The sequence below is a fragment of the Suncus etruscus genome, chromosome 5 (assembly GCF_024139225.1).
Source record: "Suncus etruscus isolate mSunEtr1 chromosome 5, mSunEtr1.pri.cur, whole genome shotgun sequence".
Lineage (NCBI taxonomy): Eukaryota > Metazoa > Chordata > Mammalia > Eulipotyphla > Soricidae > Suncus > Suncus etruscus.
The window spans coordinates 16,539,698-16,557,117 of NC_064852.1; the positions used below are offsets into that span (position 1 = coordinate 16,539,698).

The 17,420-nt window shown below is 54.0% G+C and overlaps 1 protein-coding gene across 4 annotated transcripts in view; it reads left to right on the top strand.

Moving 5' to 3' along the window:
• Positions 1 to 17,417, top strand: part of SPTAN1 (spectrin alpha, non-erythrocytic 1) — a 66,990-nt gene extending 49,573 nt beyond the window's left edge. For 3 of the 4 annotated variants that reach the window (XM_049773970.1, XM_049773972.1, XM_049773971.1), the window contains 23 exons: positions 397 to 500; positions 606 to 768; positions 1,107 to 1,121; positions 2,868 to 2,999; positions 3,163 to 3,300; positions 4,356 to 4,460; positions 8,441 to 8,649; positions 9,539 to 9,659; positions 9,806 to 9,927; positions 10,103 to 10,235; positions 10,810 to 10,908; positions 12,153 to 12,312; positions 12,464 to 12,540; positions 13,111 to 13,320; positions 13,499 to 13,795; positions 14,053 to 14,165; positions 14,337 to 14,354; positions 15,733 to 15,787; positions 16,158 to 16,354; positions 16,435 to 16,488; positions 16,573 to 16,719; positions 16,799 to 16,946; positions 17,032 to 17,417. In XM_049773970.1, the coding sequence (XP_049629927.1) occupies positions 397 to 500; positions 606 to 768; positions 1,107 to 1,121; positions 2,868 to 2,999; positions 3,163 to 3,300; positions 4,356 to 4,460; positions 8,441 to 8,649; positions 9,539 to 9,659; positions 9,806 to 9,927; positions 10,103 to 10,235; positions 10,810 to 10,908; positions 12,153 to 12,312; positions 12,464 to 12,540; positions 13,111 to 13,320; positions 13,499 to 13,795; positions 14,053 to 14,165; positions 14,337 to 14,354; positions 15,733 to 15,787; positions 16,158 to 16,354; positions 16,435 to 16,488; positions 16,573 to 16,719; positions 16,799 to 16,946; positions 17,032 to 17,157 (2,943 nt within the window). In that variant the 3' untranslated portion in view covers positions 17,158 to 17,417. Of the gene's footprint in view, positions 1 to 396; positions 501 to 605; positions 769 to 1,106; positions 1,122 to 2,867; positions 3,000 to 3,162; positions 3,301 to 4,355; positions 4,461 to 8,440; positions 8,650 to 9,538; positions 9,660 to 9,805; positions 9,928 to 10,102; positions 10,236 to 10,809; positions 10,909 to 12,152; positions 12,313 to 12,463; positions 12,541 to 13,110; positions 13,321 to 13,498; positions 13,796 to 14,052; positions 14,166 to 14,336; positions 14,355 to 14,873; positions 14,937 to 15,732; positions 15,788 to 16,157; positions 16,355 to 16,434; positions 16,489 to 16,572; positions 16,720 to 16,798; positions 16,947 to 17,031 lie in introns of all 4 variants that reach the window. The other variant, XM_049773973.1, reaches the window with a different exon arrangement.
• Positions 17,418 to 17,420: the final 3 nt, after the last annotated feature.

The window sequence follows — 17,420 nt, forward strand, 5'->3', positions numbered from 1 at the left end:
ACCCTAAGGTTCAGTGGGATGACACTAGAGAAAGATGACTGTCGAGGGAAGTACAGGGATATGTATCCATGAGCAGCCGAAGAAGCTGCAGAGCCCAGGGTGACTGGCCCCGTGATCCTTTTCGAGTAAACCAAATGTTGTCTTTGGCATCTGCTCATTCTCACCCGGCCTCACCCAGATCTGCCCTGGAATTTCCACTTCCTGAGCTAAACTCTAGTAATGATTGAAATCAAACTTTCTTCTGGCTTTTTACACTTCTGCTTCTAAAGTGTCGGTGTATTCCGATCCCGCCTCAGCTAGGGCTCAGTCACCCCAAATAACCACCCTCCAGGCAGCTGGCAGGGCTCAGGAGAGCCACTGGCCCCGCTGACCTCCCACCGGCCCTTCCCCTCCCAGGAGGAGAAGATTGCCGCGCTGCAGGCCTTCGCCGACCAGCTCATTGCCGCGGGCCACTATGCCAAGGGGGACATTTCCAGCCGCCGAAACGAGGTCCTGGACAGGTGAGCATGGGCACCCACTGGTGGCGCTCACGTGTCGGGGCGCGAGCCTTGACCTGGCTTGTCCTGAGGATGTTCACGTCTGCTCGGGTTTCGCTCCTCCTGCAGGTGGCGGCGTCTGAAGGCCCAGATGATTGAGAAGAGGTCAAAGCTGGGAGAATCGCAAACACTGCAGCAGTTCAGCAGGGACGTGGATGAGATCGAGGCCTGGATCAGCGAGAAGCTACAGACGGCCAGCGACGAGTCGTACAAGGACCCCACCAATATCCAGGTCAGTGACCGCCTGTGAGGGAGCTTTGGCCGATAGGTGGGGTGGTGGGGGAGACCCCAGACCTGTTGCAGGGGGACCCTTGTTCAACCCGAGGCGCATCCTTTTTAAGTAGCGGGACCAGAGGGAAAGCCATTAGGGTCATTTTAAAACTCTTTCCTCCTCTTCTCTTTGGAAACAGTGTCTGCTCTAGGAAGCTCTAGTATCCCTCCCTTTATTCACTGCCCCCCAATGCTGAGCTTCCCAGGGGAAGTTTAGTGCAAAAATGAGTTTGTTTGATAACAGGTCTGTGTCTTCACGCCCATGTACTGAACTCTTGTTATTTTAATCTGTTTTTGTAGCTATCCAAGCTGCTGGTAAGTTTTTTCTCTTTTAAGAGTTCTAATCCGACGAGCTTCGGTCTGTGTATTCTTGTATAGATTCTTGCTCTTGTGGTCATACGCCGTGTGCTGGTGTCTCCGTCCATCATCTCATCACCTACCACACTCCATCCAAGTGTCCCTGTGGGATGTGGCTTTTTCTCTGTCATAATCAGGCTGCGGAATCGGCCCTTCACCCCCACCCCATCCCTTAGCACATAGGCAGTTTCTGGCGATGTTTGATTTGAGGGGCGGTAATTGACTGCTTCTTTTCATGGGGGGCTTTTGTTAAGCTCGAAGGGCAGAGGGGCTTGGTCTGCTTTGGTTTAAGATCCCTGGAGGCTGTGGCAGAGCAGCTGGGCAGGCAAGGGTCCATTTTCTCTGCCAGCCTGCTGGCCCCTGGAGCCAGAGTGTGCAGAGAGATACAGTCTTGTTCCCAGATCCACTTGGAAACCGGGACTGGGATTCTGAGTGTTACTTGGGCTCAAGAATTCTGAGATGCTTGCTTTCTATTTGGGAGCTCCAGGTTCAGTCCTCAGCTCCTTCTAATCTGCCTCCTGAGCACCACAAGGTATAGCAATAAATTCAAAAACAGCAAATAAAATCTCTGATTACCGAAAGAGCAGCTGATAGCACTTTCAGGCAAAATGTGGCTCCAGGGGCTGAAGAGCTAGATATAGTACCATGGATAGAGCTCTTACCTTGTATGTAGCATACCCAGATTCAAGACCTAGCACCACATATGGCTCCTCCTGAGACTGCCAGGAATCATTCTGATCACAGAGCCAGGAATAAGCCCTGAGCACCTCTGTGTGTGACCCCAAAACAAAAGAAAACAAAAAATAAGGCTTCAGAGGAACTCAATGAACAGAAGACAAGTGGTAGAAGGGACGTATTTGCATTTGCACAGGGAACAGGAACAGGCAAGAAGTAGAGCAAGATGGTGCTTTGTCAGTGTCTCTGGGTCTCCAGGACCCTTGGATCAGAAGGGGCCTGGCCACAGAGGCACCGGCCAGAGGCTTCGTCCTCAGACAGTCGCTGCCCCTGAAATGAAACAGTTGGCGCCAAGTCCTCCCTGTTTCCTTGGCAATCCTGCTGCTGCTGCGCTGCCCTCCTAGTTTCCTCCTTCCAATAATACTCACCCCCTCCCCATCCTGCCATCCCCACTGGGCTCTGCCTCCACTCCATCCTCGCACTCATCTCTCAAAGTATTTCTGTCTGGATTCCGGGAAGCTCTTGGTTTCCACCCTTCCAGAAGGAAAGTAACTATCTGGTATCCACTGCCCGTGGCCCACCCCCAGCCCTGCCACCTTCAAAGGAGGTGCCCAGTGCCTGTCTGCTGCTGCCCAGCCTAAAGACTAGGCTAAGTTAAGGCAACAGACAATACCAGCTGATGGCCTTGCAGCCTCCTGCCCTCCCTACTCCGGACTGGTCTCTGGGATGCCCCCCACAGATCTAGTGACTCTTTTCTATGCAGAATGTCCTTGTCTCTTTAGATTTGCTCCTCATTGTTCCTTCTGGAACCCCTTTTTTCCTGAAAAAAAAATCACCTGGGAGGTGGTCTTATTACTCTTTGTAATTTTTTCATTTTTGTCATACCTGGCAATGAGTGGCTCTGTACTCAGGGATTACTCTTGGCAGTGTTCAGGGACCATATGGGATGCCGGGGACCCGGGTCAGCCACATGCTGCTCTCTCTCCTGCCGAGGAGCTGTTTTTGAGTGGTGGTCTTGGGGTATTTCAGAGCAAACACCAGAAGCACCAGGCATTTGAGGCCGAACTGCACGCCAATGCCGACCGGATCCGAGGCGTCATTGACATGGGAAACTCCCTCATCGAGCGCGGGGCCTGTGCCGGCAGTGAGGACGCTGTCAAGGTGAGTCCACTGCCTCCTTTCTCGCCTCTGAATCCCGGGATCTGGATGTGACTGGGGCCAGGTGGCCCCACTTGCCAGCTGCTCGGACAATGTGGGCTTGGTGACAAGGTGGTGGCAGTTCAGTGCATTCACCACCTCGTCCTGCCCCTCCCCCCCTTTCCAGGCCCGCCTGGCTGCACTAGCTGACCAGTGGCAGTTCCTGGTGCAGAAATCGGCTGAGAAGAGCCAGAAGCTGAAGGAAGCAAACAAGCAGCAGAACTTCAACACCGGCATCAAAGACTTCGATTTCTGGCTCTCAGAGGTAACGGTGTGCCCCCAGGGGCCCAGGGGACTGGTGGTGAAGCCCAGAGCCACAAAAAGACCCCTTGTTATGTCACCCCTTGGTCAGCCTCTTAATGCGGACTGATATGTGACAGGGATTTATGGGCTACAGGGTGACTCTGTCCAAAGAGAAATGAGTTTGCTAAGACATACACAGCAGATCCTGATCCCAGAGGAGTCTCGGAACCTCCCAGCTCTGCCTACCTCCACAACCAGTCTTAGTTCCATGTGTAGCTGTTAGTTTCTTGTTGTTATTTTTTTCTTTGTTTGGGGGCCACTCCTGGCGGTGCTCAGGGATCCCATATGGGATGTCAGATATCGAACCCAGGTTGGCTGTGTGCAAGGCAAATGCCTTAACCACTGTGCTATCACTCTAACCCCATTTTCTGTTGGTTTTTATCTGGAGGGGTGGCCCTCTGGATAGAAGTTATGAAAAGTGATCCTTCTGCGGGGTACTTGCCAGCTGGGCTCTGGAGACCCAGAGACCAAGTCAGCAATTCTGGGCTTAGCTCTGCTGCCTGATGAATGAGGATCCTGGGCCCAGGCCCTGTATTTGATGGGGATGGAACTCAGGAGCTCACACCAGCAGGTGTGTACTGGCAGTCTCCAAGCCCTAAGTTACAGGGTTTAGCAGCCCTTTCAGTCTGTTAGATCCGGCACAGTTTGTCCCCGGCCCACGGTTGGAGATGCGCGTCTCCCACTTTTGGTGGTGTCGGTTCTGCTACAGAGAACATCTTTGTGTTAATTAATGATCCTTTTTATGAGCTTTGGTTTCTTCCTCGAGGGAGTTTCCTGGAAGCTGAGTGCTCTTGCCTTGTGCCAGGGAGTCAGTCGAGGCTCTTGGGCCCTTAAATACAGCAGCCCTCCCTGGGTCAGCCTCGGATAAACAGGGAAATCCATGTGAACTGGTAGAAGTCGAGTTAGCAAATACAACTTGTGGTGGTGACATTTGCCTCCGACAGACAAGGGCATAGCTACCAGGGCCCTCTGGGTTTTCCAGAAGGTTCCATCACCCCTTTGCTGTTTTTTTGCCAGGTGGAAGCATTGCTGGCCTCTGAGGATTACGGCAAAGACCTAGCTTCTGTCAACAACCTACTGAAGAAGCATCAGCTGCTGGAGGCAGATATCTCGGCCCACGAGGTGAGCAGGGTTTGAACATGTGGCCCTGAAGGAGAGCAGGCTCCAAGCACAAGTGGAAGAAGAGCTCCTTTACAGCTGAGAAGCACCAGGGGTATTTTGTGTTCTCAGTAGCTCAGGTCTCTAGGGGTTTAACTACCAATGTTCCCCAGTATTAGAAGTCCATTCAGGGACTGGAGCAATAGCACAGCGAGGAGGACACATGCCTTGTAGTGAGCTGACCCTGGTTTGATCCCTATCATCCTGTATGAACCCCTGAGCACCCCTATAAGTGATTCCTGAGTGCAGAGTCTGGAGTAAGCCCTGAACACTGCTGGGTGTGGCTTTTTTGTTTTTGGGTCATACCTGGCAGCCCTCAGGGGTTCCTCCTGGCTCTATGCTCAGAAATCGCTCCTGGTAGACTCAGGGACCATACGGGATGCTGGGATTCAAACCACCGTCCTTCTGCATGCAAGGCATATGCCTTACCTCTATGCTTTCTCTCAGGCCGCTGGGTATGGCATTGTTGAAGTTGTAAAGTGAAGTGCAGTCTTCAGGCATTGTATTCTGGATGGTTCTTTCTGTGACATTCACAGATCACTCTCTTGATCTGAGAACAGATGAGTGATGGCCAGGACTTGGGCTGTGCAGGGCTACAAGTTCCTCTGTGGTAATGGAAGCCTGTCTTTGTCTGGAGTGCAGTTGAGGGGTCACACCTAGCCATGCTCAGGGGTCTGCATCAGGCTTGGAGCTTGAGGTTCACTATTAGCGGATTTCAAATGGGTCAGGGAGCAAATCCGGGGCCTTTAACAAAGCCGCACTACAGTTTGCTGAGCCCTCCAGGTCACAGATGGTGTCAGATGCCCACAGAGACAATCATGGGAAGGGGGCCAGGGAAAGAGATGGATTGATTGCTGGGATCATAAATGGTGTATGTGCGTGTGTTTTGTGTGTGTGTGTGTGTGTGTGTGTATGTATGTGTGTGTGTGCGTAGCCAGAAAGAGAAAGAGAATATATGTGTATTAGCAGCCTGAAACTGGCTGTGGAGGCAAAGCCAGCTGAAGGGCTGAGCTGGCTGTGCGACTTCTTGTGAGCCTGAAACATGAAAATATTTCAGACAACCCACCTAAGCATTGATTAATTTAAAATAGAAATGAGGGGCTGAAGAGATAGCATGGAGGTAGAGCATTTGCCTTGCATGCAGAAGGACAGTGGTTTGAATCCTGGTGTCCCATATGGTCTCCCGAGCCTGCCAGGAGCAATTTCTAAGCGTAGAGCCTGGAGTAACCCCTGAGCACTGTCGGGTGTGACCCAAAAAACAAAAACAAAAAAAAACTGACCCTAGGGAGAAAGGGTGGGGGATGAGGCTTCAATCATTAGCAGAGTAGCATTGATCATAGTTTCATGAATGTCTGTAGCAGTTGGTTGGTTAGGTTCACTTAGCTGCTTCCCCATTCACTCTTGAAGTTTTTTGCATGCAATGTAAACTGCCTCACCTGGGCAAGGAAGGAAGGAAGGATGGATGGTCTAGTCTAGATAGCATGATCATTCTAACAACCTGCCAGGCTCAGGGCCAGTGCAGGTGTTGTTTGAGTCTTTTGTTTTGTTTTGTTTTGTGAATTTGGGCCATATCCAAAGTTACTCAGTGTTTAGGGCTTACTTCTGGTTCTTTGCTTAGGGAACAAATTCATGTTGGTCATATACAAAGCAATTTGTTTATCTGCTGCACAGTCGCTCTGGCCTTCCTGTTGTTTCTGAAAGGCTAGTTGCAGGTTGATTATAAAACCTTATTAGTGTGCTTTTCTTACTGTTTTGTTTGTTTGTTTTTCTTTTTCTTTTTGGAGCAGCCACACCCAGTAGCACTCAGGGCTCTCTGCTCAGGAATCACTCCTGGCAGGCTCGGGGGACCATGTGGGATGCCCGGATTTAAACCACCATTGGCCCTGGGTCAGCCTACAGCTGTGCTGTCTCTCCATCCCCTTCTTATTGTTTTGTTGTTGGGGTTTTGGACGATTTTGGTTTATTTCTAAGCATAGAGCCAGGAGTAACCCCTGAGCACTGCCGGGTGTGACCCAAAAATACAAAAATAAAAAAAGCAGTCTTGGGGCCGGAGAGATAGCATGGAGGTAAGGCGTTTGCCTTTCATGCAGAAGGTCATCGGTTCGAATCCCGGCGTCCCATGTGGTCCCCGGTGCCTCCCAGGAGCAATTTCTGAGCATGGAGCCAGGAATAACCCCTGAGCACTGCCGGGTGTGACCCAAAAAAAAAAAAAAACCACAAAAAAAAAAAAAAATAGAAAAAAAAAAGCAGTCTTTCCTTAAAGTGGCAGGCTAAATTCATTCCTCTCCACAAAGGTCTCTGCTGTTAGGTTGTTATTCATGTTATTCATTTGTTGATTTCTTCCTTCCTTCCTTCCTTCCTTCCTTCCTTCCTTCCTTCCTTCCTTCCTTCCTTCCTTCCTTCCTTCCTTCCTTCCTTCCTCCCTCCCTCCCTCCCTCCCTCCCTCCCTCCCTCCCTCCTTCCTTCCTTCCTTCCTTCCTTCCTTCCTTCTTTCTTTCTTTCTTTCTTTTTTTTTTTTTTTGAGGGAGGGTTATTCTCCGAGCAGTACTCTTTTTTTTTTTTTTTTAATTTTTATTTTTTTTTATTTATTTTTTTTTTTTATCTTTTTATGGGCCCGACGCTCCAGCGCCATCCATTTTCAGGGCTAGTTGATTCGGCAGGTGAGTTGTTACACACTCCTTAGCGGATTCCGACTTCCATGGCCACCGTCCTTAATTTTTATTTTTAATTATGAGAACAAAGATGCAAAGAAAGAGGACAAGGTAAAGTTACAGTGGAAGGACAATCACCCATAACATAATTCTCAAAGTCCCCTTGCTGATATCTTAACTTTGAAATTTCAGCCAAAGAACATTAAGATAAATAAGACAGAATCCATGTACAATTACTTTGTCCCTCAAGTCCCCAGATTGTAACACATTATAATATTTCTTAACAGCACACAAGGCAATCTAAAGCCATAAAACTTATGTAACTCCTTAAACATTACAGGCATAGTATATTTTTACATTTCCATGTACATGCATATTAGCTTAAGTTAACCTCAAATTTTTTTTTTTTTTTTGGTTTTTGGGTCACACCCGGCAGTGCTCAGGGGTTATTCCTGGCTCCAGGCTCAGAAATTGATCCTGGCGGGCACGGAGGACCATATGGGATGCCGGGATTCGAACCGATGACCTCCTGCATGAAAGGCAAACGCCTTACCTCCATGCTATCTCTCCGGCCCCAAGTTAACCTCAAATTTTAAGTGGGTTCTTTTTCCGAGCAGTACTCTTAAGTGCTGCTCCTAGCCGTCCTCTGTCCAGTTTGGCCTGAGCCTCAAAGCTGCAAGGGTCTGTGTGGACACAGCAAACTGAACTCACTCAAAATCACTTTGCTGTTGGCATCCTTGTAAGAATGTCCTGGAGTCAAGACATCTGTTCCAGGGAAGTGGGCGGAAGGGACAGGGGATCTGTGTGTGCCCCCCATTCTCTTACACCAACTTGATGCCTGGTGGTGACTAGAGCCATTTTCATGTTTGGGGCACATAAATTTAAAAAAAAAAAGGGGGGAATTGAATCTATAGCATAGCAAGTAGGCACTTACCTGCTTACCTTGTATGACGCCAACCTGGGTTCCATCCTCAGCATCCCATATGATTCCCCTGAGCACCACCTATAGTTATTCCTGGGTACTGAGCCAAGAGTAAGCCCTGAGCGCTGTTGGGTATGGCCAAAACAAAACCCTTCATCTAGACTTGGCTCTTCGGGGTGCCACGGGGAAGGCCTGCACTAGGCTCGGCACCTACACCATCCCAGTGCTCTGCAGTGGGGTTCAAAGTCAAGGGGCTCCCACATGCAAAATGCACCCTAGCTCTTTCCCAGCCCTGCATTTTTATCTGCCAGCAACTGTTCCAGGGGCGGGAGGGTCCCCGATCTGACACCTATTTTCTGTGCCCTGCCCAGGACCGCCTGAAGGACCTCAACAGCCAGGCTGACAGCCTGATGACCAGCAGCGCCTTCGACACCTCCCAAGTGAAGGACAAGCGCGACACCATCAACGGCCGTTTCCAGAAGATCAAGAGCATGGCTACCGCGCGCCGTGCCAAGCTTAACGAGTCCCACCGGCTGCACCAGTTCTTCCGGGATATGGATGACGAGGAGTCATGGATCAAGTACGTGTTACCCTTGGCCTGGTTTCTCCACACCCCCTGGGCTGGGCTGCTGGGCACGTTGCGTGGCAGGAAAGAGAATGTTATGTGACGGTGATGGCCCCAAGCAGGTGATCATCTGCCATCTGCAAGGGTCCCACTGGACCCTACCTAGACCTGTCTTATTGCCCAGATACCTGAACAATGCTTCTCCTGGAGAAGCTGGGACTCGCTTCCAGGAAGAAGAGTTTTCTCCCCTTTTGCTCTTTGTTCACATACGCACATGCACCTCACCCAGGAGCACCACTCGAGCTTTGTTTCCCCATCCTCCACACTTAGGGCCAGGAGTCAAACTCGGGGCCTTGCACGTGCACACTTCTACATGAACCCTCTCCCTCCCTCCCTAGGCCGTGTTTATTTGGTTGTGGGGTGTTTTTTTTTTTTTTTGTTTCGTTTGGGGATTTTTTTTTTTTTTTTTTTTTTTTTTGGTTTTTGGGCCACACCTGTTTGACGCTCAGGGGTTACTCCTGGCTATGTGCTCAGAAATCGCCCCTGGCTTGGGGGGACCATATGGGACGCCGGGGGATCGAACCGCGGGGTCCGTTCCTTGGTAGCGCTTACAAGGCAGACACCTTATCTCTAGCGCCACCTTCCCGGCCCCGGGGATTTTTTTTGAGTTGGTTGGTTTATTAGGGTTTGTCTTGGGACCAGAGCCAGAATGACACCAGTGTCCCCTCCTCATCTTGTACCCCAGCACACACATGGTTGGGCACAGTTGGGTTCAGAATCCTCCCACACACCAGAAATGCGCTTTCCAGCAGCCTAGGAGGTTGGCCCTGGAGGGGGGAACCCAGCTGTAGGACCCCCCCCCAAGCTGGAAATGCAGCGGTGCCAGACTTACTGTGTTGTCCAGGGAGAAGAAGCTGCTGGTGAGCTCCGAGGACTATGGGCGGGACCTCACAGGTGTCCAGAACCTGAGGAAGAAGCACAAGCGGCTGGAGGCTGAGCTGGCAGCCCATGAGCCAGCGATTCAGGTGAGGCGCTGCTGTGCGGTCCTGCACTTCATTCAGTCTCATGGAGGCCCCGCAAGTGGCCTGGGGTAGCGAGATGAGACCATGGTGGCTGGGAGCATTGTCTAGATGCAGGTGACCCCTACTGACCAGACCCTCCTGCTGCCCAGGGTGTGCTGGACACGGGCAAGAAGCTGTCAGGCGACAACACCATCGGGAAGGAGGAGATTGAGCAGCGCCTGGCACAGTTCATGGAGCACTGGAAGGAACTGAAACAGCTGGCGGCAGCACGGTGAGCAGGGGCCACCATTGACCAGCCCCTGCCAAGCTGGTCCTTGCAAATCTGCATGTCCACCCAGATTTCTGGCTGAGCGGGTGTTTACAGGCCAACCTGTCCAAGATATTTTGGGGTGACAACTCAGAGAATTCAGAGGCCAAGCTGGCTGACTGTGTCTGCTCTGGATCAGGGGCCAGCGGCTGGAGGAGTCCTTGGAATATCAGCAGTTTGTGGCCAACGTGGAGGAGGAGGAGGCCTGGATCAACGAGAAGATGACCCTGGTGGCCAGTGAAGACTACGGGGACACCCTGGCCGCCATCCAGGTCCGTGCCTCGACCTGGAGCCCACAGCTGGTCATTGAACTCTAGTCTCCCATGGCCACAGGCGGGGCCTCTTCTCCCTCCTCCCACCCCAAGTCCCATGTCTTTCCTGTGAGTTCAGTTGATGGGCACCGTCACTGCTTTCGCTTAGGGTCCCTCCCTCCTGAGACCCATGGTGGCACCTTCCACATAGCAGGCAGGGAGCACCTCCGTGCCCTGTCCATCTCCTAGCTGTGAAAATACTGGCAGGCACCAAAGGGTGGACCCCTGGCCTGATACAAGGGTTGGGCTCCCTGGAAGTGAGATGTGGGGCCTCAGGCCCCATTCCCTGCTGCAGCCTTGAGTTCCACCGTGGGCCCAGCTCCCTGCTGTGCCCTTCACCCCTCTTCCATCCTGGTTGCTGGTGGGAACCACTTAGGACCCTGTTCCAAGACATCAGGATTCCACTGGGTGGTACCAGGTCTGGGACCTGCTTCCTGCTTTCGCTGTCCCTTCCACCAGGCCTGAGCATAGGGATGTATATGAGGCAGGGACAGGCCTGGCACTCAGGGCTGACCTTGCTGGGGACCCCTTGCAGGGTTTGCTGAAGAAGCATGAGGCCTTCGAGACAGACTTTACAGTGCATAAGGACCGAGTGAGTGACGTCTGTGCCAACGGGCAGGACCTCATTAAGAAGGTGAGCCAGGCCCCACCCTGGGGTGCAGCAATCCTCTCAGCTCTGCTCAGGACCAGCACCTCCCATCTGTCTCCCATTCAGACGGGGTGGGGGTGTGTGTGCAGCAGGTGCAGCCCGCTGGAGACAGGTATAGGTGAGGCCTTGGTGGGTTACGCTGACAACAGGCGTTTAGCTCAGACCAACAGTCCACATCATAGTCATCCTCAGTGTCCAGAATAATTTGTTTTAGCCGTTACATGGTTGTGACTCTGATTTTGTATTTGACAGTATTTTGCTGGTGTTCTTTAACTGAATTTTCCTCATTTTTGCTAAGCAGTACCAAAGCCAATGCTGTAACTGACACATTGGCACATGCTTCAGAGTTTCTGTTGACTCAACACTGGAGCCAGAGAGATAGAGTTGGTGTAAAGAGTTATTCTTGGGCCCGGAAAGATAGCACAGAGGTGTTTGCCTTGCAAGCAGCCGATCCAGGACCAAAGGTGGTTGGTTCGAATCCCGGTGTCCCATATGGTCCCCCGTGCCTGCCAGGAGCTATTTCTGAGCAGACAGCCAGGAGTAACCCCTGAGCACCGCAGGGTGTGACCCAAAAAAAACAAAAAAAAAAGAGTTATTCTTTGGAAGTTGGCTTGAAGTTTGGTTATCCCACAGTTCCCAGAAGAGAAAGGGATATCCCATACCCCCCTATCCAGGAAGGCTAGGAGAAGCTGGTCCAGTAATAATTCTGTGCAACAAATAATTCACACGGATATGAAGGTTATAACAGGCAGGAAAACTTACGCTGCAAGCTGTTCACCACGTGGAACCATAAGCCTAGATGGCAACCAGCTCCTAAGCTCTCCTACCTCCCATTTATTGAGAATCCAAACAAAGTCCTTCCCAGGGGGAGGAGAAAAAGCCAGATGAAAGGCAATGGGAAAGCAAGACCAACAGAAAATTTTTAAGATACAAATGGGAACTATTTCAAAGGCCTCAATTTACCTCACAGGGCGTTTGTCTTGCACATGTCCAACCTGAATTCCATCCCTGCCACCACATGGTATCCCCTGAGCACCACTGGTGTGTCCCCAAAACAACACAATAGCCACCACACTTTCTTAGCCCGTTTCAATCCATAGGGTCACCACACCTGCTTCCTCAGGAACGGCGCTCCTCTCTCTCTCAAGCCATCACTCTCCTTGCTCCCAGAAACCCCTGGCACCATCTTGGGGCCTGTGGGAGCTCACCAGAACTTCTCTCCTGCCTAGAACAACCACCACGAGGACAACATCTCGTCCCGGATGAAGGGCTTGGATGGGAAGGTGTCGGACCTGGAGCGGGCCGCGGCCCAGCGGAAGGCCAAACTGGACGAGAACTCAGCCTTCCTGCAGTTCAACTGGAAGGCGGACGTGGTGGAGTCCTGGATCGGTGAGCTGGGAAATGAGGCCCCAGGGTACCTCTGGAATATTAGATGGGGTTCCAAATCTTCTGTTCATGCTCCTGGGATCCAGGTCCCATTGTCTCTTTGAGCTCACTTTCCTCCAGAAAGAGGTTCAGAGGCCTCACGATTGGTTTCTAGGAGAGAAGGAAAACAGCCTGAAGACCGATGACCACGGCCGGGATCTGTCCTCCGTGCAGACCCTCCTCACCAAGCAGGTGGGTGGTGGGATCAGACTTCCGTGTGGGCAAAAAACTCAGCCTTGACTGGGGTTCAGCAGCAAACACAGCCATGCTGCAGGCAGGCCCTCTGTTTCCCTGCTCATCCATGGGCACCATCATCTGTGTTAGATCTCTGAGGGTCCCCTAGGGAAGGGAAATCAGAACCACTGGGGAGGTCTGATCTCAGGCAAGTAGAGTGCTCACAAAGAAACATCCACTAGCCATTTTGGGAGAGTAAATGGAGTACCTCCATTTATTTTAGGTGGGAAAGAGATACTTATATTAGGGAGGGATTAGGTGTGGTTTCAGCCAATCTGGTAGGGTGTGAGAGGGGATTACAACAGGGTCTGTGCTTCTGTGTTTCGGGAAGACAGGGTAAGGGGATTAGGAAAAGCAGGGTCTGTGCTCTGGGTGTTGAAAGGTGTGTGCTTAAGGTGATTAGTTAGAGGGAACAGCCATAGCTGCCCCTAGTGTTGGAGATGGTGCCTGTGGACAGCGTGGCCTAGCCAAGGCCCTGAAGGTGGTGTGACCCTGTGGCTCTGGGCCTGTCCCCTCTCTCCTTTGCAGGAGACCTTTGATGCTGGCCTGCAGGCCTTCCAACAGGAGGGCATCGCCAACATCACCGCCCTCAAGGACCAGCTCCTGGCCGCCAAACACGTGCAGTCCAAGGCCATTGAGGCCCGACACGCAGCCCTCATGAAGCGGTGGAGCCAGCTGCTCGCCAACTCGGCAGCCCGCAAGAAGAAGCTGCTAGAGGCCCAGAGTCACTTCCGCAAGGTCAGAGCTGCTTGTGCAGGCTGTCACTGGGAACCCCTAGGTCAGGAGAAGGAAGAGGCGGGCCAAGGGGTATCAGGAAGGAGGTGATTAGGCCAGCCAGCCGCTCTCTGACCCTGATGCTCCTGATACCCCGGGGAGTTCCTATCCCTGCACCTTATGAGCCCAACGATGCCTGCAGGTGGAGGACCTCTTCCTGACCTTTGCCAAGAAGGCGTCCGCCTTCAACAGCTGGTTCGAGAACGCAGAGGAGGACCTGACGGACCCAGTGCGCTGCAACTCCCTGGAGGAGATCAAAGCCCTGCGCGAGGCCCACGATGCCTTCCGTGCCTCGCTCAGCTCGGCCCAGGCCGACTTTAACCAGCTGGCCGAGCTTGACCGCCAGATCAAGAGCTTCCGTGTGGCCTCCAACCCCTACACCTGGTTCACCATGGAAGCCTTGGAGGAGACCTGGCGCAACCTGCAGAAGATCATCAAGGTGTGAGGCCTCCCCACACCAGCCAGGGCTGGAGACAAGGGAGGAGGTGGCGAGACCCCACGGCTATCAGACACATGCTTGGGATTGTGTGGGCTACTGGGCATCGGAAAACAGTCACCCTGAATCTTTGCGTGGGGTATCTTGGAATGGAGTTCTAGAGAGTGAATCCAGGACCTTCTCCCTGCAAAGCCTGCGCCTCCCCCACTAGCGTCTTCCAAGGCCTGGGGGAATGACCCGAGCTCTTTTGTCTGCTCCAGGAAAGAGAGCTGGAGCTGCAGAAGGAGCAGCGGCGGCAGGAGGAGAACGACAAGCTGCGGCAGGAGTTTGCGCAGCATGCCAACGCCTTCCACCAGTGGATCCAGGAGACCAGGTGCTACCTGGCCTGTTTGCCCTCCCTCCCTCCCTCCCCGATGGGGTCCTGGGTGCGGTGGGTCAACATAGTCACTGACTGATTCTGTCTCTACCCTTCTCTCTGCCCCATCTGGTGATCGCCGTGGTCTGGACGTGCCATCGCCCGCGGCTGCTGGACGCCTCCCCACAGGACGTACCTCCTTGATGGGTTAATATCGCCTCTTTCTTCTCCGGCTCACGGCGTCCGTCCTGTGTGTTCTGCCCTCTGTCCTCTCGGCCTGGCTTGTGGAGGACCCCAAGAGGGGCTTCCAACCCCCAGCCTCATCCCTGACAGGGCACAGCCTGGGCGAGCCTGTCTCCACACCCTCCCCTCAAGGCCACTCACAGAGGCAGAGCTGTGCCCATGGCTGCGGGAACCCCACTTCCCAAGGCAGGATGATGGCGTTTAGGGGGCTCAGGCCACCCCACAATCCTGGCAGTGGGGATAGAGCTGAGCCATGGGGACAGGGCTTGGGAGGGGGCAAGGCTGGCCACAACAGCTCAGCGAGTGCCTCCGAGTGTCAAGTGCTGGCAGGAAACAAGGGCACGGAGTGGGACTGGGATGTGGGAGCATTTTCCGGCCTGCACTGAGCCACCCCGGTGCCCTCCTCGCGCCCCGCCCCATCTACTGTCCCCCTCGCATCCTGTCTGCCGCCGCGTGTTCACTTGGTTTCTCTTCTCTGACTAGCGTAGCCTACCGGCGGGTCATTCGCGTCTGTCAGTATGAAGTTGGGGATGATCTGTCCGGCAGGTTCTTCTCCTTATTTCTCTTCTTCCCTCACTGTGCTTGCACCGTGCACCCCGGAACCCCAGGCGCTCCACTTCCTGACTAACCCACCACCCCCGGCCACCCGCACCGCATCCCGGTGGGCGCTCTGCCCAGGGCCAGCCCGGTTAGAGTGTCCGGAACTGGGGGCCATAGCAGAGCTGATCTTGCCTGTTGGGGCCCCCAGAGGGCAGGCAGGGGCAAGTGTGGGTTCGGGGAGGCTGGGCTGGGAGCCCCCAGCCAGGGCACCGTGAAACTCAGCTCCTGCACGTCACCCCACCTCGTGTTGTCTCCATGGCTCATGCTGTCCAGTGGGGAGTAGAGCTCTCCCAAACCTGGCTGTGTTCTCAGCACCCCCATGGTTTACACTCTGAGGAGCCCCCAATGCTGCCTCTGCCTCAGGAACCTGTAGGATGCCCCTTCCCAGGGACACTGGAGCCACAGTCGCCTCCTCCCTGAGTCACCCTGCTGCAGAGGAACGGGCCATGTGGTGTCATCCTCTCCATGGCAACAGACGGGCACACCCTGCCTATTTCCAGGGGATGAGCATGTTCCTGAGGTGCCCCTGGAGGCCAGGCCTACGAGCAGACAGGGAGGGGGTCTCAGGAGTTGCAGGGCTGTGGGCAGCTGTGCCCAGGCTCCTGGGCTACTTAGATGCCCGCCACTACCCACAGGCTGGTCTCCTGGCAGAGTGTCTCTCCACGTGGTTTGACTGCAGGGAGTGCCCTTTGAGTGTGGGGGCCACTGGGCCGGGCCTCTCCTCACGGGTTTCTGTGTCTAGGTCCTGCATGGTGGAAGAATCCGGGACCTTGGAATCCCAGCTGGAAGCGACCAAAGTGAGTGTCCCACAAGCTCAACAGCTTCAGGGTTAGTCAGGCATAACCTGGTCCCCTTTTTCTTTTTCTTCTTTTTTTTTTTTTTTTTTTTTTTGGAGGGGTTGGGTCACACCCGGCAGTGTTCAGGGGTTACTCCTGGCTCTTTGCTCAGAAATTGTCCCTGGCAAACACCCTACCGATGTGCTATCTCTCTGGCCCCTGGTTCACCTTTTTCTTTGCTTCAAGCAGCCCAGGACCTCAGGAACACAGCTGGGGATTCCCAGGTGGCTGCGTTGAGGCCTTTACTGCCCCAGAGGGGTCCTATCCCCTTCCAGAGGTCCTGGGCCTGCTGCGTGGGTGTGCTGGTCCCAGCCCCTGTGTCTCCCCACAGCGCAAACACCAGGAGATACGTGCCATGCGGAGCCAGCTCAAGAAGATTGAGGACCTGGGCGCCGCCATGGAGGAAGCACTGATCCTGGACAACAAGTACACAGAGCACAGCACCGTGGGCCTGGCGCAGCAGTGGGACCAGCTCGACCAGCTGGGTATGCGCATGCAGCACAACCTGGAGCAGCAGATCCAGGCCAGGTACCAGCACCGTCTGCAGGGACTGAATCAGCAGCCCCTCCAGGCGGAAGCTGGGCCCTCATCCCGGTCTTTTCTTCCAGGAACACAACCGGCGTGACTGAGGAAGCCCTCAAAGAATTCAGCATGATGTTCAAGTGAGTATCCCAGGGGCTCAGGAGGTCAGGCATAGGGGGGAGCTGCCAGAGCCGCTGAGCACCCACCCTTGCCTCTGTGTGCAGACACTTCGATAAGGACAAGTCGGGCCGCCTGAACCACCAGGAGTTCAAGTCCTGCCTGCGCTCCCTGGGCTACGACCTGCCCATGGTGGAGGAAGGGGAGCCTGACCCCGAGTTTGAGGCCATCCTGGATACTGTGGACCCCAACAGGTGAGGGTCAGAGTAGGCTAGGGACTCCATTGGCTACCTGCAGCCTCTCACGCCACTCTCCCTACCCCCCCACCCCCAGGGACGGCCACGTGTCCCTGCAGGAGTACATGGCCTTCATGATCAGCCGGGAGACGGAGAACGTCAAATCCAGTGAGGAGATTGAGAGCGCCTTCCGTGCCCTGAGCTCTGAGGGGAAGCCTTACGTGACCAAGGAGGAGCTATACCAGGTGCGGAGCAGCACTGGATGGGCAGGTGGGCAGGCAGGCAGGCGGGCTAGCCCTGGCCATTTCTGACACCGCCCCTCTCCCCCAGAACCTGACACGGGAGCAGGCCGACTACTGCATCTCCCACATGAAGCCCTATGTGGACGGCAAAGGCCGCGAGCTCCCCACCGCCTTCGACTACGTGGAGTTCACCCGCTCGCTCTTCGTGAACTGAGGCTGCCTCGCGGCTCGCCTCCTGCATGTCCACCCCTCCGTGTTCCCATCTTCCCGCCATGTCACTTCACTGGTCACCCTGACCTGCTCCACCTGGGCTAATGTAGTGCAACACGGTGCTTCACCAATCTGCTCCCCCTGTCTGTGAGTCCCCGGCTCCTGAAGCCAGCACCCCGACCTGGCGCCCAGCTGCTGGCTCCTTCCCGCCCTCTTGTTCTCCCACCCCCAGATTCTGTTTTCATGTAAACGACCAATAAACAACTC